This window comes from Lactuca virosa, chromosome 2 (assembly GCF_052849685.1).
Source record: "Lactuca virosa cultivar CGN04683 chromosome 2, Lactuca_virosa_CGN04683_v6, whole genome shotgun sequence".
NCBI classification, from domain to species: Eukaryota; Viridiplantae; Streptophyta; class Magnoliopsida; order Asterales; family Asteraceae; genus Lactuca; species Lactuca virosa.
In genome coordinates this window covers 289884797-289910476 of record NC_136427.1, presented here as the reverse complement: position 1 = coordinate 289910476, position 25680 = coordinate 289884797, and the positions used below count along the sequence as shown (strand labels likewise).

At 36.4% G+C, this 25680-nt stretch overlaps 1 protein-coding gene, 1 long non-coding RNA gene and 1 other non-coding gene across 3 annotated transcripts; 1 reads left to right on the top strand and 2 right to left on the bottom strand.

The window, feature by feature from the left end:
- Positions 1-1168: 1168 nt before the first annotated feature.
- TRNAM-CAU (transfer RNA methionine (anticodon CAU)) lies at positions 1169-1256 on the bottom strand. Its single transcript is given in 2 exon segments — positions 1169-1204; positions 1219-1256. It is a non-coding gene; the product is annotated as a tRNA-Met (tRNA).
- An 11696-nt stretch (positions 1257-12952) lies between these two features.
- Positions 12953-15585, bottom strand: LOC145161376 (uncharacterized). Its single transcript, XR_013738484.1, has 3 exons — positions 13536-15585; positions 13330-13440; positions 12953-13078 (listed from the first exon to the last, which is right to left on the bottom strand). It is a non-coding gene; the product is annotated as an uncharacterized LOC145161376 (long non-coding RNA).
- A 652-nt stretch (positions 15586-16237) lies between these two features.
- Positions 16238-18230, top strand: LOC145161375 (cytochrome P450 CYP82D47-like). Its single transcript, XM_079080887.1, has 2 exons — positions 16238-17244; positions 17321-18230. Exons 1-2 carry the CDS (start codon positions 16300-16302, stop codon positions 17957-17959), a joined length of 1584 nt encoding a protein of 527 aa, XP_078937013.1. The 5' UTR covers positions 16238-16299; the 3' UTR covers positions 17960-18230.
- Positions 18231-25680: the final 7450 nt, after the last annotated feature.

The window sequence follows — 25680 nt, the reverse complement described above, 5'->3', positions numbered from 1 at the left end:
CCGCTTCCAGCTAACAACTACTTTTGTCAAACACGCCCATAGACTATTCAAAGGGTGTGATAATGATGAGCAATTATGAGTATTGACTTGTATTCGTTATTGGGGAAAATTGGTTTGATCCCTTCTTAGTGGTAGTCATGAATACATTGTTGAATTTTTTTTTTGTTGGCTGATTTGAGGTGACCATAAGAACTTACCTAGGAATTCCTTGGCCAATCAAGTAACTAGTGTTGCAGTTTTGAAAATTTAATAAATCATACAATTTGAGCGGCTAAGTTGAGTATGTCCGGTGCCCATCTTTATATTGCAAAATGAATGGGACCTTGAAAAGGATTTGGATGCAATCATGTCAAAGATCTTAGGCTTATTTTTATTCTGGCACCTCCAGGCTTATTTTTATTCTGTGTGCTCATAATGATGGGGGTTGAGTGTGTTTACCGCCGTCTTGAACCTACTCCCTATTTCTTTCTATGTATGTTTAAGAACTTGTGATTTCATTTGCCTTAAGTACCTGTAAATTAGGAGCGAGTTGTGAGGGTCCAGAAAAATGAAATATTTGTTACGTGGGTTGAAAAAATGGAAGTAAGAAGAGAGTGAAAAAATTGATGTGAGGTCTATGACAGATGATTGGACGAGAATGACTCCCTTTGCTTAAAAGATAAAATTGACTCAACAAGTTCAAGAAACTTAACCACAATCATATTTTTGGGAATGAGGTTGTTAGTCCGTCATGAAGCATTTCCAAAACTCAAGGTGCACCTATCAAACCCTACCAACCTTCACTTTAATAGTGAATGAAAACGATTATTGATGGGTGTTGATAATGAGACACCCCTTAGACATCCTGTTCTCACTTTTATAAAAAGTCAACATATGATTAACTATTTATAATCAGCTTTTTCGGAAAACAATGCAAATTCAACCAATAAAAATATTTTAAAAATTAATTAGGATGTCTAATTGGTAAAATGAGGTGTATTTTTAGCCAACCCCTTATTGATTATTTCAAATATACCTATGGAATATGTAGTTTTTCACATTTTGTAAAATTTAACATGCTATCAGCTTTGGAACTTGGCCAGCCAAGTCAATCGTGCAAAACAAGGGTTGCAAAGAGGTAAAAAGTAGGAAAAGTTGTAGAAGAAAAAGGGGTTGGCCAAAAAGGGAATGGGGTGAGAGAGGCTCGAACTCTCGACCTCAGGATAACTCAGATATAGCTATGAGACCTACGCGCTAGCCAACTGCGCCACCACCCCTATGGTTGATTTAATTTCCACGAACTTTCATGTCTAGAAACGTGGTGTACGGATATGAAAATAAAATGCTAAACATAGTAATTTCGAATCAAGTACGTAATAAAGAATTTTAGTTTCCACAGCCAAATTGCTATTGGGTTAGCCGCAGATTTCTTTGTCATCAACATGGACAATTTGGTGTTCAATAAAGTATGATTTCAATAAGTGTCAAAAGGACACTAATTTATATTTTATGGTCCATAGTAATCTCGACAAATATGCCCCCAAAACAGGTTGGTCATGTAAGTTTAGCTATTTAACCGATTTATTTGGTTATTTTTTTTTGCGCAGTTAGTAAAATTCACCATTATGCACAAGGTAATAGAAAGAACCAGTTGCATTTATGATATGACATTTAAATAAATTAAGACAAATAAGATTTTAAAGGCCGCATAAGTCGCTGACATTTAATTAAATAAATGTATAATAAAAAACCATTTTTCCATTTTCTAAAGACAAAACTGCACAAATGGTTATGTGGTTAGCTGAAAATTGTCACTTTGATTCAAAAAGGTTTGAACTAACACCAGAGGTCCAAACTTTTCATTTTGTTGCGAATTTGGTTCAATTTTTCTATAAACTTTTTCATAATGACTATTTGCCATTATTTTTCCTTTTTCGGTTTTTTTTTAATATTTAAATACTTTTTTTGATTAAAAAAAATAAAAAAGAAAATTTGCATTTTTTATTTTATTTTTATATTTTTTTATAACAAAATAAAAAAAATAAAAATAAAATCTCTCTCTCTCTTTCTTATTTCCAACACCACACAACCCTCCAACCTGCTGCCTTACCTCTTCCCTCTTCGCCTCCGATGACCACTGCCGACATAAGCAAAAAAGAAGTAGCCGTAGGCTGCCGGGCAGCCTCCTGCTACCGTAGAGCTGCTCTTGGTCACCACCATCGACCACCTCTGTTATGCTGTTGCTGCTAATACGTAAGTCCCCATTGCCATTTTTGTGTGAATCGCAAAGGGCCAACCGAGGAACCAAATGACCCGCCATTTTTTTTTTCTTTCATCATCTTCACTGGAGAGGATGTTCAATGGCGATGATAGCGAAGAAGGGCATGTTGCATGTACGCTATCATTGTTGCTCCAATTGAGGGTTTTCGAGCCCTAATCACACCTAAATCAAAGTTTTCGGGGCAAGCTTCAATATCTGGTAAAATCACACCTCAAAGAGGGGGTAATTCGAACCCTAGAATGTAGAATGCTTTAATGGAGAAAGATGGAGGGCGCATTGCTTCTATCTGTTTGTTGAACATAGTCCTAAACCCTGAAGATTATTGCAATAGGAGTGGAATTGGAGAAAATCAAAAGAACATAAGCTGGAGATGGTGGCTGTAACCGGTGACCGCGGAGTGGGTGACGAAGGCAGAAGCTGCGACGACAGCTTGCTGTCTGGTTTTTTCTTGTGTCCGACCGTTTACGACGAGGGGGAAGGCAGCATATCAATACAAGCTTCTAATAGAAGAATAATGAAAATGGGGGTGGTGACGGAGTTGTGGTGGTTGCAGGGTGGCCACACAGTCGGTGGTTTTTAGTGGAGGGTGATGGCGGGTGAATGTTGGAACGGAGGCAACAGGTGGAAGGCATCAGCAACCTTGGGGTGTTTGATGGCAATGGGTCACAAGAGGGGGAGAGCGGAGAGAGAGAGAGAGAGAGAGAGAGAGAGAGAGATTCTTTTTTATTTTTATTTTAATCATAAAAAACATTTAAATAAATAAAAAAAATGGGAAAAGAAAGTACCAAGGGTAAATCGGTCATTTTAAATATTTCAAAATCAAATTGGACCAAAATCGCAACAAAATGAAAACTTTGGACCTGTGGTGCTAGCCAAAACTTTTTTGGACCAAAGTGGCAATTTTGAACAAACCACAGGGATCATTTGTGCAGTTTAGTCTTTTCTAAATTATCAAATAGATGTTATATTTTCATGTTTATTCTTAAAATTTCCACCGAGTTCTTGATTCTTGAAGCCACCCATTTCCATTTCTTCATTTTATTGAAAACAAAACCCACTCTACTTAGGTAAAAAAAAAGAAAAATAATTTGTGTTTCTCCTCAAGTCAAGACCCACCACCATCGACGATCTCTTCATTTCTCTACATTAAGACCTACCATATTCTCTCGTGAAGGTTGAAACTTGTGCACAACACCTTCAAGGAGGAAAGCTATGTTGCTGGAGCCTGTGAAGTCGAAGCCTATGCATTTTCCAACCACCGTTGGTTAAAGGTTTGTTGGAGTGTTTTTGGCCGACAAAACACATATTTATCCATCAGTTGGAGATGGTCTCACAAAATCTTAGCCACCGCCACCACAATCTTGGGAAGAGACGATCCCCTTCCAGTGACTCACCTTTCCAAAGCAATCGAAACTGTAACGTCCCGTTTTTCAAACCAAAAATTTCATTTGTAAAAGATAATATTACATTTAAACGTTCATTCATTTATAAAAAAAACAAATTGTTTGATAATCAAAATCTAACTATTCAAATCAGAGTATAAAATAGAACATGCAAAAATCTCAAAACATGATGTTGATGCTTGTGTACAGTTAAACCTTGCCATTCCCACGATCTAAAGAAGTACTTAAAATTATTTAATCAACAACTGTAAGCCAAAGCTTAATCAGTTCTTCAAAAAACCACATACACAATACACATACAATGCATACCCATAATGAACTTTAACATAAAGCTGGTCCACCCCTTTGGTCTTCAACATAAAGTTGGTCTACCCGAGTATCTTGGCCTTCGGTACAGATCTGGTCCTCCATCAACTCACAACATAATATATCAACACATATATAATAGACATGCAGACAAACAGATGCTACTGACTAAACGAGTCTACTTATGTAAAAATACAACTCCATCGTAACATACAGAGGATACATACTCTAATATGTAGTATAGTGAGAAAACTCACATGAACAGTGCTCAAACAGTTATCAACAGTCTAACGGGCGAACAGATGTGCCAAATAAGTATTAACCTATAATACTATAACTGATCAATATCTATGGAATATAAAGACTAATATCTAGATCCTTTACTATTCCCACTAACACTGTAATGACTATCTTAAAGCCGAAATTAGATTATGATGCTTGACGATAAATAAATTAGACATTTGTACATTTCCAAGGCCACTGGAATCAACCTTATACGATTTTTCCTTGATTTTATATATTTTTTACAAAACAATGTCAAAATTGCTTAAGTCCTAATCTTTATTTCTTTTACAAAATCATAACCAATAGAACATACCTTGAGTTCCTAAAGAAAGATGATCAATATGATTTGAAACTCACAAGAATCACTCCCGAAATCAACCTTGGACTTCATTCTTATGATGGACTTTGAACAAGGCAAAATGGAAGAGAAACCTTATCCATGATTTTTCCTAAGGAAAGGGGTGGGTTTGTATGATATTATTATATATAATAAAATGGAACTTGATTAGGAATAATATACTTTTAGGTTTTAGAATTTGGCCTCAAAAGTTTGTTATTTTAGACTTTGGCCACAAAACTTTTGTAATGTCCCAAAAATTACAAAAGAGATTTTTCATTTAAAAGAGGCTAACTAATAAAAATGCTTTACTTGAAATTGTGTTGTAACAACAAATCATATGAAAACCATATGATTAACAAAGTTGAGTTACAAAAGAGAGGAAATAATATCTTCGATACGAGTGTATAGTTACGCCGAGCTCTTCACACAAACAACATGCAAAAACATTTATCGACAACTGTAAGCATAAAACTTAGTGAGTTCCCAAACAAAACCAAATATGCCATCATACGTACAATGCATCCAAGCAAAATCCTCAGCTCTAGCACCGACCTGCCATCTCTCCTATCCACATCCAAGCATAAAGCTTAGTGAGAATTGACCTTTGGATTATATGTTTAAGTGGTTGTTGTACCAGCCTTCACATCCTGTAAGTTGTAAAGATTGTCTACTTTGGTTGTGAGGTGAGTTTTCTCACTATAATTTGTACTATAGTATATATCCTTTGTATCTTAGGATGCTGATATGCTGTAGTGAACTGTAGGTAGGTAAATTTGTTATAATTACATGTGATTGCTTGTTTGTCAGTCTGTGTTTATATGCATATGTCGTCATATTATGGGTGGGTTGAGGGCGGTCCAACTGTGTGTTGTAGGCCAAGATACCCGGGTGATCCAACTCTATGCTGAAGGCCAAGGGGGTGGTCCAACTTTATGCTGAATGCATAATGGGCGGTCCAGCCTTTTGTCGTAGGCCTTGTATGCATGCATTGTATGTGTATTGTTGTGTGGGGTATTTTAAGGAAATCACTAAGCTTTAGGTTATAGTTATGGATTTAAATGTTTCATGTACCTCTGAGGATCATGCAAGGGCAAAGACGTAACTGTATATACTATCCAACTGTCTTCGTGATTTATGAGAGATATTGTGTTATAATACTCTGATTTTGGATTCACGTTGTGACACAAATATTTTGGTGATGTTTGGATTTATGAAAATAAGTTTTAATTCCTTTTAAAATTTGATAAAATCTACCATGGTTTTTGGTATGTTACATCCCTCTATTTCGTAAAATGTCATTATCACCCACTCAAAATTGAATTTTGTATGTTAGGTTTGGTCCCCTTATAGAAAATAAATTGCAAAAGATGTCCATGTAATTAACAGAAAATGTCAACATGTATCATTTTTTACACAATTGGTCCATATGTTTGTGTTTAAATAATATACTCTTTGGGTTTGACACTTTCCCCGTAATACTTTCTTATTTTGGCAGGTTTGGTAAGATAGAATATAAAACTGTCCCTGTAATTTATAAAAATGTCTTTATGCTGTTTTTTTTACAACAAGTGGTCACTACCTAATAAAAATTTATAGATTACGTACCCCGAAAAACAAACATCAAAGCTTATGAGTTTGTTAAATACAATTGAAAATTACTCGCACGTCCCCACAAAATAAGAGAAAACAATTTGTAGTTATTCAAGGAAAATTCTGGATAATTTTATACGTACTTCTCAAATTGCTTCGTATACCTCCTTGTGAATGACATAGTATGTGTTATCCCTATAATTTGACAATTTATACGAGCGAAAAATACATATAATAATACCTAACATTATATCACAATTGTTCTGCGACTCTAGGATGTTCTCGACCCCCACCCCTTTTTATTATTTACTAATTTTCAATTATAACCCCATGCATGTAACCTTGGTCATTTTTTGCATAATAATTTGATTTCTTACACCTACTACTTATTTTACACTCAAACTTCATAATTTAAAGTATTTTGCTTTAAAACTCCACACACATTTATATATCACTACTACAAAATCAAAAATAAAATACGGTTGAAAAAGCGATTAAAATACGGACATTGAAGCGTATTCTAATAGAGCGTGTTTTATTTGAATAAACAATAAAATACGGTTGTAGAACCGTATTCTATTTAGAAGATATAATACGGTAAACTATGCGTAGAACACGGTTGTAGAACTGTAATCTATAAGAATATATAGTACAATAATCTAAGTAATAGAATACAATCGTAGAACCGTAATATATAAGAAGATTTAGTACGCTAATCTAGGAAATAGAATGTTGGGAAATTTAGGGTTTGTGGTGGAGATCTGGATACCAACTTGGATCGTGTTATCACTTTCCGAACTGATATTTCTACCCTATGCCTGGGTAACAAGAAATTCAGCCTAGGATAATCCAAGTGGACACTTACGTTTCTAGGCACAGAAAACGTAAGCCAATATGCTAAAGGGTGCTGTGAATGTGTGATGAAAACGAGAGCTAAAGAACGTCCCTCCTTCTGGAAAGGAAGAGTTGTTTATATATTAAACACGATTAGGGTTTCATTAGGGTTGGGCCGTCATTAGTTGCATTGGAAGCAAGTAATATTAATCCGGATTAGGGTTACCAAAACTAACGAGTTTCGTTAGTTTTACCATAATCACCCCAGCCAGGGGCTCTGCCCCTTGGACCCCGCTAGGGGCGCTGCCCCTAGACCCCGCCAAAGGGGCGCTGCCCCTTTGGAAACCTCGGACCCGGGGGTGCTGCCCCCGGACCCCCGACTAGTCGTCGAACCGGCTTCTGATTCGATCTTATACATGCGTGCACTCCGCACAACCCCCGTACATATATTAGAGTACAAATCATGAAGCCCCTTAGCTCACATGTTAGTTCCAGTTACTTAAAATGACATGGTGACACTAAAATCACCAACAATCCTCCCCCATTTTAGTGTAACCCTTGAACAAACATAACCTTATCGACAACAAACCAAACTAGTACATAATGAAAATATCGAAACGATTGAATTTCCACTTAGTATCATACACTTGCAAATACTCGAGAATCGGGGTGTTCTAAGAATTGAACCCATCAACCCATTTGAATACCAAAAAGTAAAATACGTACTAGTTTATTGAATTTCTAGCATAATACAACTTGACACTATTATAAAGCCGTGTGTCCCAATCCTCTCATGATCGTATCAAGGTCAAGTCCACAACCTCTTGAAATGCGGCTACACTTCACAATCACGTAGGTAACTCCTTTCCATGTATCTGCACATACATTTATCAAAGGAATTATTAAGAAGTTAAACTTCAACCTGGCTAACTTGCAGAACCGAACACATACTTGGGATGAATACTTCATGTGTTCCAATCTATAAGTATGAGCTTTCCACATTGAATTCAACTCCTAACATTATATTAGGAGGGAATTGGGTGTCTCATCATTATAGAATTAAATGGACTTTAATCCCATCCCGATTACAGACTTGTGCACTAAGTCTCTTGTCAGACCTTTAGTCAAGTGATCTGCCAAATTTTGTTGCGATTTCACAAACTCAACCGAAATCACACCATTCATGATTAGTTCTCTAATCATACTATGTCTAACACCTAGGTGTCTAGACTTGCCATTATAAACCTGGCTATATGCCTTAGCTAAAGCGGCAACACTATCACAAAGGATAGAAATAGGTGCTATCGGTTTAGACCACAAAGGAATCTCATAGACCAAATTCCTTAGCCACTCTGCTTCTTTACCAGCAGCTGCTAACGCAACAAACTCAGATTCCATTGTCGAGTTTGTAATGCAAGATTGCTTCTTGGAAGCCCAAGAAATGGCACCTCCCCCAAGCAATAATACCCAACCAGAAGTTGAGGAATGGTCCTCCATGTTGGTAATCCAACTTGCATCTAAATGACCTTCTAAAACCGAAGGACTCCCCAAGTAACTCACACCATAATTCATGGTTCCCTTGAGATACTTAAACACTCTATTCACTGCTTGCCAATGTTGAGCACTAGGATTGCTAGTGTACCTGCTCAACTTACCCACAACAAACGCAATATCAGGTCTGGTACTTGTCATGGCATACATCAAGCTACCAATAGCCTTAGAGTATTCCAACTGTGAAATGGGAATACCATTATTTGGAATTAATTTCACACTTGGGTCCATAGGAGTACTCACAGGAGAACACTCGGTAAAATTAAACAAATTGAGAATTTTCTCAATATAATGACTTTGAGTCATTACCAATCCATTGTTCATCCTCTTAATTCTTATCCCAAGAATTACATCAGCCTCTCCTAAATCTTTCACGGAAAACTTGGATGACAACAATTTCTTTGTTTCATCCACTTGATTTTGGTCGGTACCAAAAATCAACATGTCATCTACATATAAGCAAATGATCACTCTAGCTCTAGTAGCATCATCAAATCTACTATAAACACATTTGTCACATTGGTTTGTTTTGAAACCAAAAGACAAAATCACCTCATCAAATTTTTGATGCCATTGTTTAGGCGCTTGTTTCAGCCCATACAAAGATTTTACAAGTTTACAAACCATATGCTCTATACCGGGCATAATGAAACCTTCTGGTTGTTTCATGTAAACTTCCTCGTCAAGATCACCATTTAAAAAGGCTGTTTTCACATCCATTTGGTGAATAACCAGATTGTGGATACTTGCCAAGGCAACCAACAATCTAATAGTAGAAATACGTGCAACTGGAGCATACGTATCAAAATAGTCAATACCGGCTTTTTGTCTAAAACCTTGAATGACTAACCTGGCGTTGAATTTGTCAATAGTCCCATTAAAATTCATTTTCTTTTTGAAAATCCATTTGCAACCAAGAGGTTTAGAACCCGGAGGAAAATCAGACAACACCCATGTATTGTTCTCAAGAATTGATGACATTTCATCATCAATTGCTTCCTTCCAAAAGGCATTATCACGAGACTCCATGGCCTCTTGATAAGTCTTAGGATCATCTTCAATACTATAGCAATAAGAGTATTCAAGATTAATTTCATCCCTTGAACCTTCCACCAAGTACAGTTGGAAGTCGGATCCGAAATTTTTCGCAACTTGACCTCTTTTGCTTCTACGAATATCTTGTGGTTCTTGCACGATACCACCATCTTGACTTTCTGAATTTTGCTCTTTATTAGCATCAAAAGTCAGATCCTTAGGCCTTTGAATCGATGAAAACCTCATCTCATCAAAAATTGCGTCCCGCGATTCGATAACAGTGTTAATTGAAACCGAATCATTAGGTTCTATTACATAAAACCTATATGCCTTGGAATGTTCAGCATATCCAATGAATATGCAATCAATTCCACGTTCTCCCAGATTTTTCTTTTTGGGCTCAGTAAGTTTTACAACTGCCCGACATCCCCAAACCCGAAAATAATTCAAATTCGGCCTTTTCTTGAACCAAAGTTCATATGGGACTGTTTTGTTCCTTTTATTTGGAACCCTATTTAACAAATAGCAGGCCGTTAACATGGCCTCTCTCCAGAATCCTTCACTCAATCCCGAGTAAGACAACATCGAGTTTACCATTTCCTTTAAAACTCGATTTTTGCGTTCAACAATGCCATTCTGTTGAGGCGTGTAAGGTGCCGTGGTCTCATGAATGATACCCACTGATTGGAAATATATGGGATCCATATATTCACCTCCCCTATCAGTCCTGAGACATTTAACCGGAATGCCCAATTGCAATTCCACCTTGGTTTCGTATATTTTGAATTTATCTAAGGCTTCATCCTTAGAGTGCAACAAATACACATAGCAACACCGAGTGCAGTCATCAATAAAAGTGACTACATACTTTTTATTCCCTAAAGAAGGAGTGGAATGAAAATCACACAGGTCACTGTGTACAAGTTCCAAAACAGCTGAATTTCTAGTGACACTAGGAAAGGGCCGTTTTGTCACTTTTGTAAGCATGCATGTTTTACATTCTGAACAGGTAATAATTTGTCAACAATATTCAAACGAAACATTCTATTATTTAAATATCCAAAGCCAACAAACATTCCACCCTTAGACAAAACAAACTTATCCGACTCAATAACTTGTTTAAAACCATCAGAATTCAAACAACTAGAGCTAACAAGATTCTTGCGAATCTTGGGAACAAACAAAACATCAAATAACCTAATTGTCTTTCCAGAAGTAAATTCAAGACACATGACACCTAAACGACAAATAGGAATAAAAGAATCGTCTCCCATTTTCAGCACCGAGCCATCTTCAAGCGAAGTTAATGTTTCAAACATCCGTTTATCCTTGCATACATGGTTCGTTGCTCCGGAGTCGATCCACCAAGCAACATCATCATCCTGCACATAGAATGATTCAGGGATAAATGAAACATAATAAACATAATTCTGATTAGAATTATCAAAGTTAGTCAAAAACTGACCTCCTTTAACTTGGGCCGAAGACCCGTTCACTTTCCCATTGGCTCCACTGTTTCCAGCACCATTGTTGCCTAAATTCACTCTACAATCACGCTTGCAATGCCCAACTTGATTGCACCTCCAACAAACCAGATCCTTTCTCTTTTTGTTGGAGTTGCTTGGGACATGTTCCTGCTTACGTTTGCCATGTCCTTTGTGGTTCTGGTTCCTTGGTTTGTTTTCAACCATATGAACCGAGGGCTGTCCAGGTTCAACTTTTCCTTTGGATTTTTCAGATTTGTCACTTTCCTTCGCACGAAGAGATTCTTCAATACAAATGTGACTAGCAAGTTGAACCAATGCCAGTTCCTCCTTTTAATGTTTCAAGTTATGTTTGAAGTCTTTCCAGGACGGAGGCAGTTTGTCAATGATAGTGGACACAACTATGGATTCATCCATATTCATTTTGTGCAGTTTAAACTGTCCGTATATGCCAAGGAGTTCATTGTACTGTTCAGTGACAGACCTTGAATCTTCCATCTTATAATTATTAAAGTCACTAACCAGAAACTTCTTGCTAGAAGCATCCTCAGTAATGTATTTCAGTTCAAGGGTATCCCATAATTCCTTGGCACACAAGGCTTCACTATGGATATCAAATAAAGCATCAGACATACCGTTCAGAATGTGACCTTTGCAGATGTAGTCATCATTGTCCCACTTCTGTCTCTTTCTTGTCTCTTCAGCCGTCTCAACAACACCTTCCTCAGGCTCTGCTGGTCTTGGAGTAGTCAGCACGTATGCTGCTTTCAGAGTGGTCAGCATGAAGTGCATCTTTTTCTTCCAGCGCCTGAAATCGACGCCTTCAAACTTCTCCAACTTGGCAAACTTTGTGGTCATCTCGCGGATTGAGTCACCCATCTCCAGAAACAGTGAATATCAGTTCGAATGTTGGGAAATTTAGGGTTTGTGGTGGAGATCTGGATACCAACTTGGATCGTGTTATCACTTTCCGAACTGATATTTCTACCCTATGCCTGGGTTACAAGAAATTCAGCCTAGGATAATCCAAGTGGACACTTACGTTTCTAGGCACAGAAAACGTAAGCCAATATGCTAAATGGTTCTGTGAATGTGTGATGAAAACGAGAGCTAAAGAACGTCCCTCCTTCTGGAAAGGAAGAGTTGTTTATATATTAAACACGATTAGGGTTTCATTAGGGTTGGGCCGTCATTAGTTGCTTTGGAAGCAAGTAATATTAATCCGGATTAGGGTTACTAAAACTAACGAGTTTCGTTAGTTTTACCATAATCACCCCAGCCAGGGGCTCTGCCCCTTGGACCCCGCTAGGGGCGCTGCCCCTAGACCCCGCCAAAGGGGCGCTGCCCCTTTGGAAACCCCGGACCTGGGGGCGCTGCCCCCGGACCCCCGACTAGTCGTCGAACCGGCTTCTGATTCGATCTTATAATGCGTGCACTCCGCACAACCCCCGTACATATATTAGAGTACAAATCATGAAGCCCCTTAGCTCACATGTTAGTTCCAGTTACCTAAAATGACATGGTGACACTAAAATCACCAACATAGAATACGGTTGTAGAACCATAATGTATATATCAATTAATAAATAAATCAAATATAAAATAGGTTCGAAACCAATTATACCGGTCTTTAGCTTGATACATGGATATGCGTGTTTATAAAGTTCCGAAATTTAGTCATGAAAAATTATAAAATTGACAACTACAATTAAAAATAAACATAAATATATTAGCTTTTAAAAACGATAATAATTGGTCATTCCAAACAATAAAAAGTAACTATAACAAAATAGTAGTTACAAATAAAGTATTAAGACACAATCATGCTAGACTCAAAAGGCAAAGGAGAAGCACCATTGTTTTCATTACAAACCTATGACACCTAAAAAAAGTAAAAAACAAAGATACTTCTTCTGTCTTTTTGCAGCTTTCCGATTACTATGGCTCAAATATTCAAAGGGGACTCGAACCAACCATCAGCAATGAAAAGCTAATCAAGAACCAAAAGCAAAGATGAGTCAAGATTTTATATTTTTATGTGTAAAAACAAAGCATATGATACATGACTTTGTATAAACCGTAGAAGGTTAAAAATCAAACACAATAATTGAGAACATAATGTAAAAAACTTAAACAAACTTATTATCTACTATACATAGTTTAGACGAAAATAAAAGTTATTACAAAAATATTATAATCAAAATAAATCTAATAATAACAAGTGTAGAAAACAGAACTAACCATTAAACACATGCTTCATTTCATATATTTACTTTGAAAAGTAGTCATCCATGCATTAACCACGTTGTCCAACAACTTTTATGGAATGGGGTTTATATCATTCCAAAGGTTCTATATGCAGAATAAAACAAAAAATGTTATTGAACAAAAGAGACGGTTTGGTGCAATAGACAATATGAAAAAACAATATTACAAAAGTTACTTACATTCAGGAATGCATATTGCCGATACATGACAAATTCACGCATCCATTTCAACACGTAATAGCCACATTCATGAGTCCTTAGAGACAATAGGAATCTCCAATTTTTGAAAATCGGAAACAAGAGGAAGGATGGACATAAGTGATTTCGAGTTTGGAAATAGATGAGAAGATTGGTCGATTTTGAAATGAAGAGAACGAGCGTAAGGTTTTTATTTCTATTATGAACGACGATGACAGAAGTGTGAATCGTGATTTTGATTTCTGTCGATCAGAGAAAGGGGACGAGGAATGCTTATTCGGGTCGAGTATTTAGAACCAAATAAACTCTTATCTGGGTAACCCGAAGCGAATAACCCGATAACCGAATAAGCATAATATAGATACCTGAAACCTGAATCGAATAACTTATTCTGGCCTAATTCAGTTCGATTCGATTCGGGTTCGGTTCGGTTCGAGTTTTCGGGTCAAATTCTCATCCGTAGTATAGAATATGGATGTGGACCTACTATAACGGTGCCTACTTTTTAGGTATTAGATTTTAAATATAAGACTCTTTATCATGTTATATATAAAATACAGCTATAAATGACTAAGCATATTCTAGCCTATTCTATTTCCCTTTTCATGCACTACACCAAATAGAGTATAATTGTTTTTTCAATAAAACCGTATACTAAATCTTTTCTAAACCATCTAACATTATATAATACGAATTACTCTATAACCCGTATTATATATGCCGTGATTTTTGATTCTGTAGTAGTGTATGTATTAAAGAGTAATTCTATACGTACTCCTATATTGTTTTGTGTATCCACTTCGTGAGTAAAATATTGTATATGTATCCCCATGATTTGACAATTTATGTGAATAAGAGATACGTATAATAGCACCCGATCGTTACTCAAAAAATATAATAACTCTTTTTATTTTTTTCAAAATTTTAAATCCACAAAAAACAACGTAAAACGGATATTTCCATATAATACTTACAAAGGTACAAGAAAGGTTATTTAGTAAATTACACAAATGGTCCCTGTGGTTTAGAGTAATTTGTGCGTTTGATCCCTAACTTATTTTTTTAACTCGGACAATCCCTATAGTTTGATTTTGTTGCGTCGTTGGTCCCTGATTGATGTAAAAAGACTATTATACCCTTATGTATTTCTTTTTTAATTTTATGTTATTTATTAATCATTTTATATATATTAAAAAAAACAATAATCCAAGTTCCCATGCCCATCCCCTATTCCCCCAAACATTGCTGCCCTAATGTACCAGACGTCGCCGCTGGGCATCGTCGATGCCGGACCTCACCACCGCCACCGGACATCTCTTACTCACCAACTCTAGATTTTTGCACGATCCTTCAACATTTCATTTCCGCTCCATCAAACAATGGCTCGATTTCTGTGTGTGATTTCTAATGAGATTTCCAGCAACACCAAAGATGACCACCGTGTCTGGCTTTCCAATCACCAAACGACCAACATGAAAAAACAAAACTCATTTGTTCTGATATCTCAAAAATATCCCAAAAAATCCAACATTATAACCTAAAAAATCCACATATGAACTCAATTTGAAAACCCAATAAGTACAATAACTACTGTATTGATATTTCTCGATCGTTTTTCATTCTCATCTTTCAAAAATCCCCAAAGAACCCACCATCATATCGACCTATGAACTACAAATGAAAATTCAAATTAAGGGAAATAAGCTCAGATTTAATTACCTGGAGAAACAAAATACAAGCACTAATAGTCAGATTAATGAAGAAATAACAACGCAAAAAAGGAAGATGACTTTTAAGGTGGGTTTTCATGGCAGGTGGCTGTGCTGCTGAACAGGGGAAGGGGAGAGACGATTGCAGCCGAAGATGATTGGAAGTGTGCTTTGGTTCTGAACCCGGTGAAGCTACATCGTCTCCGACGATGAATTTGATGTCTTCGTCATTTTACAGAAAAAGGGAGAGATTGGTTAAGGGGAAAGGGAAGCCAATTATAAAGAGGGAGGATACGCTGTGAAGATGAAGAAAGGAGGAAAGAGAGGTGTGAAGGATATGGCATGGGAATTTGGATTATTGTGTTTTTCTTTTTTTTAAAATAAAATAAAATGATTAATAAATAAAATAAAATTAAAAAAGAAATTCATAAGGACATAATAGTCTTTTTACATCAATCAGGGACCAACGATGCAATAAAATGAAACTATAGGGACGGTCTGAGTTAAAAAAATAAATTAGAGACCAAACGCGCAAATTACCCTAAACCACAGGGACCATTCGTGTAATTTACTCAAGGTTATATGTTTAATTTATACCGAAAAGATTTAAGTAAAAATTAAATAATCTATGCAAATTAAACATAATAAATTTAAATAAAATGTAAATCTTTCCTGTTTAATTTATCTTGTATTTTTGCTTTGCTTAATACTTTTTAATTAATTTTGTAATTTGATGACGTTATAATATACTTGATATTGATTTCAATTTGAAAGTATTGATGAATTTTTGTAATAATATAATCTGTTGCACATAATCTCTAACTTTTAATTAAATATTAGAAATAAACGAATATGTATAAATAAATGTAACTTAGAAGGGATAAAAAAGCAGGAAATTTAAAAAAGAATCTTGTATGGTTCACAATATTTTAAATATTTTTGGATTGCGCGCACACATATACAATTACACATAACCAAGCAGTGCGTTGGAATTCTATCTCTCGTCTTCCACAATTATTGCAGCCGCTCACACAGCGATGGAGTTGCATCTCTCGTCTTCAACAATTGTTACATCCATCTTTTCTTCTGTTGTAGTACTAGTTTTCTTACTCCATACCCTCGGCAAAAAGAAGGCAACAACAGGGAAGAACCGAAATCCACCACAAGCAAAAGGGGGATGGCCTATAATCGGGCACCTACATCTTCTAGGTGGACCTGAGCTACCTCACAAGGTTTTAGGTGACATGGTAGAAGAACATGGCCCTATCTTCACCATCAACCTCGGTGTCCATCAAACTTTGGTGGTGAGTGACGGGGCTATAGCTAAGGAGTGCTTTACAACAAACGACAAGGCCTTTGCAAGTCGACCAAAAGCAGAGGCAGTAAAACTCATGGCTTATGATTATGCCATGTTCGGCTTTACTCCATATGGCGAGTATTGGCGACAAATACGCAAGATGGTAACGCTCGAGGTTCTTTCTCAACGACGAGTTGAAATGCTTGGGCATATTCGAGCTTCAGAACTTAGAGCCTCCATCAAAGATTTATATGATGTTTCGGTAAAGAGTTCAGAGGTGTTGAGGGTGGATATGGGTCAGTGGTTTGGAAATTTTGTAGTAAACATTATGGTTAGAATTATTTCCGGGAAGAGGTTTTCGCCAAAGGATGAAGAAGGCGTTCGATTTCAGGGCATAGTAAAAAAGTTCTTCGAGTTAATGGGGGCATTTGTGGCTTCTGATTTTATCCCTTATCTCAGGTGTTTCGATGTGGGTGGATACATAAAAGCCATGAAGAAGACAGCGGGAGATTTGGACGATATCTTTGACGGGTGGTTAAAGGAACACAAAATGAATAGTAACTCTTCACAGCAACATGAAGGCAACCAAGATTTCATAGATGTGCTAATTTCCATTCTTCAAGGTGCTTCTGAAGAAGCATTCCCGGGGTTTGACCATGATACAATTATCAAATCCACATGTCAAGTAAGTGAATTTACTTTTCCAAGATCTTTTAGATATAAGTTGTAATTAAACTAAATTCCATTTCGCATGCATGCAGCAACTCCTAGTAGCAGGCGTGGACACCACATCTTTGACATTAACATGGGCTTTGGCATTGTTGCTCAACAACCCAAAAGCATTAGAAACTGCCCAAGATGAAATTGATGAGCATGTTGGAAGGGACAGGCTGGTGGAGGAGTCGGATTTGATGAACTTAGTCTACCTGAATGCCATCATCAAAGAAACATTCCGCTTATACCCAGCTGGACCACTCTCAGTTCCTCACGAGTCACTCGAGGACTGCATTGTTGATGGATACAATATTCCAAAAGGCACTCGTCTGTTGGTAAATCTCTATAAGATGCAACGTGACCCTAAAATTTGGTCAGAGCCTCTTGAATTTAGGCCTGAGAGATTCTTGACTAGTCACAAGGGTATCGATGTCAAGGGAAACCATTATGAATTGCTTCCTTTTGGTAGTGGTAGAAGAATGTGCCCTGGTGTTTCTTTTGCCCTTCAGGCTGTGAGTTTAACGCTAGCTAGCTTGATTCAACAGTTTGTCCTCAAAAAACCATCAAACCAACCTGTCGACATGACTGAAAGCTTGGGACTGACTATAGGCAAAGCAACACCACTTGAAGTCATTTTGGCCCCTCGATTATCCTCTAATATGTATCAGCATCATGTTGGCTCATGAAATCAACTACAAATTCCCTGCCTACAAGTTCCACATCATCCATCATTCTCCACATGAATGTGAGAAGGTACCTATTACCGACCTAGTTAATAAAATAATGATAATTATTATGTAATGAAGTCATGTTAGAAAATAAGGATTCAGAATAACAATAATGCTTGGATATTGCTTCGATCGTGATTATCACTTTCCGAAATATGTAATTCGTCTCTTATAGCATGAGATATACGAATTTAGAAGTGAGATAATCCAAGAAATTTGATTTAGATTACAGGCCTAATGCAAACCTTAAACACATAATACCTTGTGATGTTATGTATTCTTGAGAGACAGAAAGATTGATAATGATCAATTTATTATGTGTGAATGATCAACCATTTTCCTGAATAATTACCTTGCATTTATACAATTACCTTGCATTTATACAAGGAGCGAAAAGAGGTTACGTGTTGGTTACACCAAATTGGCGCCAAAAGGAGTAGTTTTAGGACATAACCGAAACATACATCACCATGATGTCATCGGTGGGTTTTTGGCGGGAAAATGAATGGCTGGACTGTTTCTTTATATAAAAATCCATTTTGGTTTCGGGGTGCTGCCCCTTGGAACCTCGTACTTAGGGGCGCTGCCCCCGAACCTAGGGCTGTCAAATCGGGCCATCGAGTCGTGTTTCTGTCTGACACGACAATGTTTTTTGTAACACAGACACGACACGACACGATGTCGTGTTTTTTTTTCTAACTAACACGAAAACGAACCAGTTAGAAACGACAAATACGACACGACACGACAAAGATATCATAATATAAAAATTAGTTTATTTAATTAATATTTAATCATACATAACACGAAAAACACGACAAACATGAAAAATAAATGTTAAGTCATGTCAATTTCGTGTCGAATTTTGAACACGAACACGAACACGACACGTCATCGTGTTTTTTACACTTGACACGAACAAGAACACGACACAAACACGAATTCGAATTTCAATTTCGTCCCAATTTCGTTTCGTGTCGTGTATTTTTGTCGTGTCGTGTCAACAATTGCCACGCCTACCCACACCCCCGTTTACCCGAATTCACATTTAACACTTCGAGTGTGCACCCCACATCTCCAGTCTCAGATGGTTAAGTGAACCCGACCAACTGTCTCGACAATAATAATAATCACACTAAAATATGCTGATAACACTAAAAATACCAACATTTGTTGCATTTTGTTCATCACGTGTATGATTGATAATATCTTTAATGTAACAAGTTCCTCGACCAATAAGTTTATCTTCATAGCGATCCACTTATTCCATTTTCCTCAATTGTTAAGATTTGTATATATTAGCGATAAATATAGAATAAAATATATTTGAAGAGTCTTTTTTAAATTCCCTTATCCTTTGGCTAGTTTGTTGAAAATCTTGTATTTATAGGTAGTTAGAGATTCTAGGGCTTACACACACAATTTTTCGAAAATACGAAAAATAGGGAAAATTCGGAAAATGTTCCGGACTGACTTTTAATGAAGTAGGATACCTTTTTATGACTTTTGGGCAAACACATGATCATGTTTTTTCATAAACACAACCATTATGATTGTGTTTTGCATTTGAGGTTCTAAAAATCAAACTTTCAGCTTCGTAAATCCCTAGAATAGAAACACGATCGTGTTTTCACTTCGAGGTCCTCAAATGGTCAGAAAAATTTATGGGATGGAAACACGATTGTGTTTTTTCGTTGCGATAGTGTTTTTTCACCACCATCGCGTAACTGCAAAAACGCACAATTCTTACCCGAAAATTTTAGTTTCAACTATTCTTAATACATCTTCCGACTTACTTAGGTGTTTTAACGCTATTAAGCTCCAAAAATGCATATTTTTAATCCACCTCCATCTTCTTTATGTGTTTTAATGTCATTAAGCTCCAAAAATGCATCCAGGCTGCTTCCAGAATGTTGCCCCACTCAAAGTACATGAATACAACATAAAAATATGAGAAATACACGAATTCTGGTGAAAAACATGAGTTGGCCGGTATTTACAGTAATACATTTGTAAAAACATAAAACGTGATACAAAATACTAATATATACTAATAGAAAATATGCATAAAATGACATCTAACAGAGAGTATATATAAAAAATCTCAATAACCCTAAGAAGGTTATAGATTTCATAGATATGAGAGGGAGGGGAGAGGTGGATGAATTTCTAGAGACAAAAACATAGTGTCATGGTTTGACCACTAGTAGTCCATTTATTGTCTCAAGTTTAATTTAAATCTCCAGGGATAATCGTTATCGACATTGGAATTAGTCTATATTCTTTTATCACTAGATAAAATCAATCAATTTCTTTATTCCGAAAGGTTCTAAAATATTCCAATTAATTATTAATGAATTAATAAATATTCAATCCATTTAATTAATTAAAACCATTTAATTAATTCCAAAACAATTTCCAATTAATTTATTAATTCATAATAAATTAATAACTCATTTTCTCCCGATTCCTTATTGCTTAATTGGATTATGAGGGAAACACTAAAGGACCATACTATTATTAGAAATATTACCAATTAGTTAATGACCTTGGACACTCAAACTAACAGTTTCATCTTCTTACTCCCATAAGTCGATTGGTTCTACCTCATCATTTGTGACACCTGCAAGATCATACATACTTGGGTCAGATACAATCAATTTATATGATATTTAATCATAAGTGTATAATAAACTATAGATAACGAACTGTAGGATTTAATACTTCAAACATAATTTTGATCGAACACCTAGAAGGCATACTAACATACGTAAGAAAACCAAGCCATAAACGTAAGAAAAGCAAGCCATAAACGAAAGAAAACCAAGCCAATATGTCACAAGAAAGGGAATATAGATTTAAAATTACCTGAAGACTGTAAAGTTAGGACATAAAAGATGGAATCATGTTGCCAAAAGAAACCATCCATCCACTATGACCCTAGTATTGTTGAAGCCAGTTTCCTGCACATCCATCGTCGTTGTTGAAGCTTTTTTGGTCTTCATATCCCTATGGAATTTCTGATTCTATTATTTCTCTCCCCTCTTTCACATTATATATCTCTGTCGACTTCTTTTTCTATCTTCAAAACATTAAGTAACGAGTAGTAAGTTGATCGAGATTGAAAAGAGAAAGTTGGCGATTTGTGGTTAAAGAGTGTGATAAAAGAGGAAGCAAAGGTGATATAGAGGATAAGATGTGTCGCAAGGATAGAAAGTAGAATCAAGCATGTCGTAGAAGAAGCTTAGTGGAACATAAATTATTCACGTGTTTATGACGCTAGTTGAGGCTGGTGGGTATGGTCACCATGTTATAACACCAAAAAAGTGTCACCGCACATGCCACATCACCCTCCATGTTATAACACTATTGTAGGAAATGGTCACCGTGTTATAATACCAAAATATTTCCATGTCATCATTTTTTTTTTCGAGTTTCTCTTTTTTTAATATTTCTAAAAAAATATAATTATATAAAACATACTATTTAAATAAAACATACTCTTTAAAAAACCATAATATTCAAATTGAAGAAAATACATTACAAGAAAAACAAATACATAATTTTTTTTTCTAAATACACTATTTATCACCATCGTTACCATCATATATATGATCCGCCAAGTCTTCTCGAAGTTTGTCACACCCCCAAACCTAGGATAGCGGAAACGTCCGGGGGTGCAGGACTTCATGTATAGTATCGTAACAACAATTTTTAATAGTGATCAAAGTAAACACAACCAACATAAATATAATTGAAAAGGTTACATCATAGTATATGTTTACATGTTTCTGAATCAATTACATTATGTTGACAAAAATACAATGTTTGACGCCTTAGCGTTCCATCCTCAAAAGCACTTGATTACCTGTTTATTGATTTCCTGAGAATACAAGTAGTTTTGAAAGAGTGTCAACAATTAAGTTGGTGAGTTCATAAGCTTTTGAAGGTGATGCTAGAAATCCTTTTCTTGTAAAAATAATGTTTGTTCAAGAAAGATCCCATATTTTCTTACGTAATGCATTGTAGTCTTAAAAGTCAAGACCGAAGTGTACAAGTATTTTACCATACTTAAGGAAATTTATGCAAGTTTAAATCGACATAAACTCGTTAAATTTAGAAGTAAAACCTGTAAATCTTATGTTTTGTTAATACCACATGTGAGTTATTATAACCATACTATGACTCAGACGGCCTCGTAATACGACGTTCTTCAGGTGTCGCAAGTTAAATGACACTTGTCACCCCAGACCTGCCGGTCTAGCTGTTGCATGCAGCTTAGGTGTGGGTTTGTCAGACCCAATATAGATCTATACACAACTATCACGTTCTCCCTACAAGAGACTCTGGTTACAATTTACAGGACTTTTGATTTCGTTACTTGGATGTAACGCGAAGCGAATGTCTCACAAATTTATTCATTAACAGATTTACGTGAACTGAAAACCTTAGGTAAAGAGTTTGAAATGTAATGAGACATAAACTATACCTATTATAGTTTATTATAATCGTTTATAATGTAAAAGCAACATAAACTATACTTCCATAGTTTATCAAATGTTTGTATACAATGGAGGTAAACTTTGTTTATAACAATAAATTAATTACCATACTTGCGAAGGTAAACTCCATTTGTTTTCTGATGTATGTCAATTCATCAAGACGAAATAACACATAATGTAAAAACATATATTCAGATAATGATACACACCTTGCTCAACAAGTTACAAGGTGCAAATGAAATTGATAGCATTTTTCTAGTATTAACATTTCTATTACTGTTCTTAGAAAATTTATAGAAAAATCATCAAAGGTCCAAATCAGAATCTGTAAATTCTGAGAGTTTGGAAAATGAGTCTAGTTTGTTCATAAATTTTATTATGATTTTTAGTGACCTCCAACTTGTGTGAAAAAGTCCTTAATCACAGACTGGTCCGGATTTGTTCTTGAAATGATAGGCAGTTTTGTAAAAATCACCATAAATTGTAGAAAAATCGTATGGAGATGTGAAAGTAGTCATTTTGAAGGTATGAACCTGAACTATTTGCACCTAATACAGTTTTGAAAACTAAAATGTTTAAGTTGACCAAAACAGTCCGTGAATGGAGTTAAACTTTTCTGATGAAGGCTGTTAAATGAGTTTAGTTGTGTTCTTGGTGTTTTAACTTGTATCCCCCCCCCCCCCCCCTTAAAACTTAAGAAAAACATGAAAAGATAGGGGTTTGAACTCACCTTGTGTGTTCTTAGTGGATGGATGTTGAAGAAAAGAAGTGTTCTACTCAAGAACAATAAGAAGATGCCTTGAGGGTTCGAAGATCTAACATGAATGTGATGATGTTTGTGTAAGATATCTATGATTTGAGTAGAAGGAAGTGAAATAATCATAAGAAGGATAATATCACTTACCAAAACTGAAAGAAAAGTTGATGATCAGCCCTTGAATCTCGAATTTGAGAGAGAGAGAGAGAAGTGAGAGAGAAAGGTGTTTGTTCTTTGGTGGAAATGAGAGAAATGAGAGAGGAGCGATAATGATTCTACCTTTTGTTCAAGTGTATGGCTGGAAGAAAATGATGGGAAGGATGATGGAAGTGACCAGGTATGGTGGAAGGACAATGGTTGGTCATGGAGTGGGCATGGGGTGGTTGCTTGTGTCACACACTAAGACAAAGTCAACACTCCACCACAAGATCTAACTTAATAGATTTTTATTCTTCAATAAGGATTTCCCTAATAATATGCTTAATTTATGAATATATGGGGTCTTATATGTCAAAATATAAGTTTGGGTAAAAATCTCTCGTTAAAATAATTAAAAACGGGCTTAAAACGGAGTCGTGGTCGAAAACCGGGTGGAAAACGGGAAAATCCGCAGTTAGGGCGATGTTCCGGTCTCAGCAGCCTTAGAACCGGAGTAATGCTTTGGTTGGTGCATTGGAACCGAGGGGAAGGGACTTCGGTCCGAGCAGGTACCGCAGGCGGACTCATCCGAAGGGACCGAAGGCGGGGTCGGGTCCGGTGCTCCAGTCTCGAGTTCGGTTCAGCGCTGCGGTCTTCATCAGCCTCGGTCCTCAGCAGTTCCGTCCTTAGTCGTTCCGGTCCGATGGCTGCGGTTCCTCCAGGAGACTTCGGTTCTGGTCCTTGGGGCTTCGGCTATAGGGAGACTTCAGCCCTAAAAGGCTATTTTCCAAGGTATCATCCCGTTTCGAGTGGTTTTTCACCAAGTCAAGTGTCGGGATGTCCAAAATGATTAAAAAAAATCAAACGAGGTTTTGAGAGAGATTTGGGAGAGATTTGACATACTTGGAGAGATTTCGCATACTTGGAGAGATTTGGGAGAGATTTGACATACTTGGAGAGATTTGGCATACTTGGAGAGATTTGGGAGAGATTTGAGATACTTGGAGAGATTTGGCATACTTGGAGAGATTTGGGAGAGATTTGAGATACTTGGAGAGATTTGGCATACTTGGAGAGATTTGGGAGAGATTTGACATACTTGGAAAGATTTGGGAGAGATTTGACATACTTGGAGAGATTTGGCATATTTGGAGAGATTTGGGAGAGATTTGAGATACTTGGAGAGATTTGGCATACTTGGAGAGATTTGACATACTTGGAGAGATTTGTGAGAGATTCCTTTTGTGGCCTTTTTGAGTGTTTGGCTTTGAAACGCAAGGTCCGCAAACCCCGTTTAGCCATGTTTAAGAGTCTTACACACCCCCGAAGGGTATGTAATAGTGTTTTATCGCTTTGCTACCTCACTTACCCCGATTAGGGTTCAAGAAATCTAAAAATACAAACTTTTCAAGTGATGATTTCTTATTAAAATAGTAAGTTGTACAGTAATTTCATAAAGTGAACCCTAGTATACAAGAGTTAGTAGAGTTGACGGGTTTGACTTGTTGACTTTATTTGACTTTGACTAGACCAGAATTAGACGGTTATCACAAAGTTGCATGTGTTTTTGTGCGTGTTGAATATCAACCACTCTATGAAAATATTATGTTGTTCCTGTTTCAAATTGAATGTTTATGGATTCCATTGGCATATAGTGTGCAATATTATGTCCTCTATCTTCCACTACCATGTTATGCATTATGATACATGCATACATAATATATCATAGAATTTCTAATTCAAATGGTCATGCCGCATGTTCTACTATTTGCCACTTCGACTTTAGAACTCCAAAAACATGTTCCACATCCTTACGTGTTGATTCTTGTCTTCTCTTAAAGAATTTTTCTCTTAGTTCCATTGGGTGTTGGAATGCCTCACGAATGTGGAATACGCATGATATATTCCATCCGTAAGATAATACTCAAACTTATATTTGTTTCCATTCACTATGAAAGGAGCACCCGATGCCTTTTCTGACAAAAGATCATTGAATATTGGTGATTGATCAAGAACATTGATGTCGTTGTTAGAGCCCGAAGCCACGAAAAAAGCATGCCAAATCTACAAATCTTAGGAAGCAACAACCTCTAATAGCAACGAATGCGCTCCATGATGACCACTTGCATACCGCCCTCTGCACGCCTGGGGATAATGTCTCCATTTCCAATGTGTGTAATTAATGCTTCCAAGCATACCGAGAAAACCATATCTTTCTTCATTTGTTGCATATAGTTTTTGCATATCATCCAACAAAGGTTTCCGAAAATAAACGTCGCAAA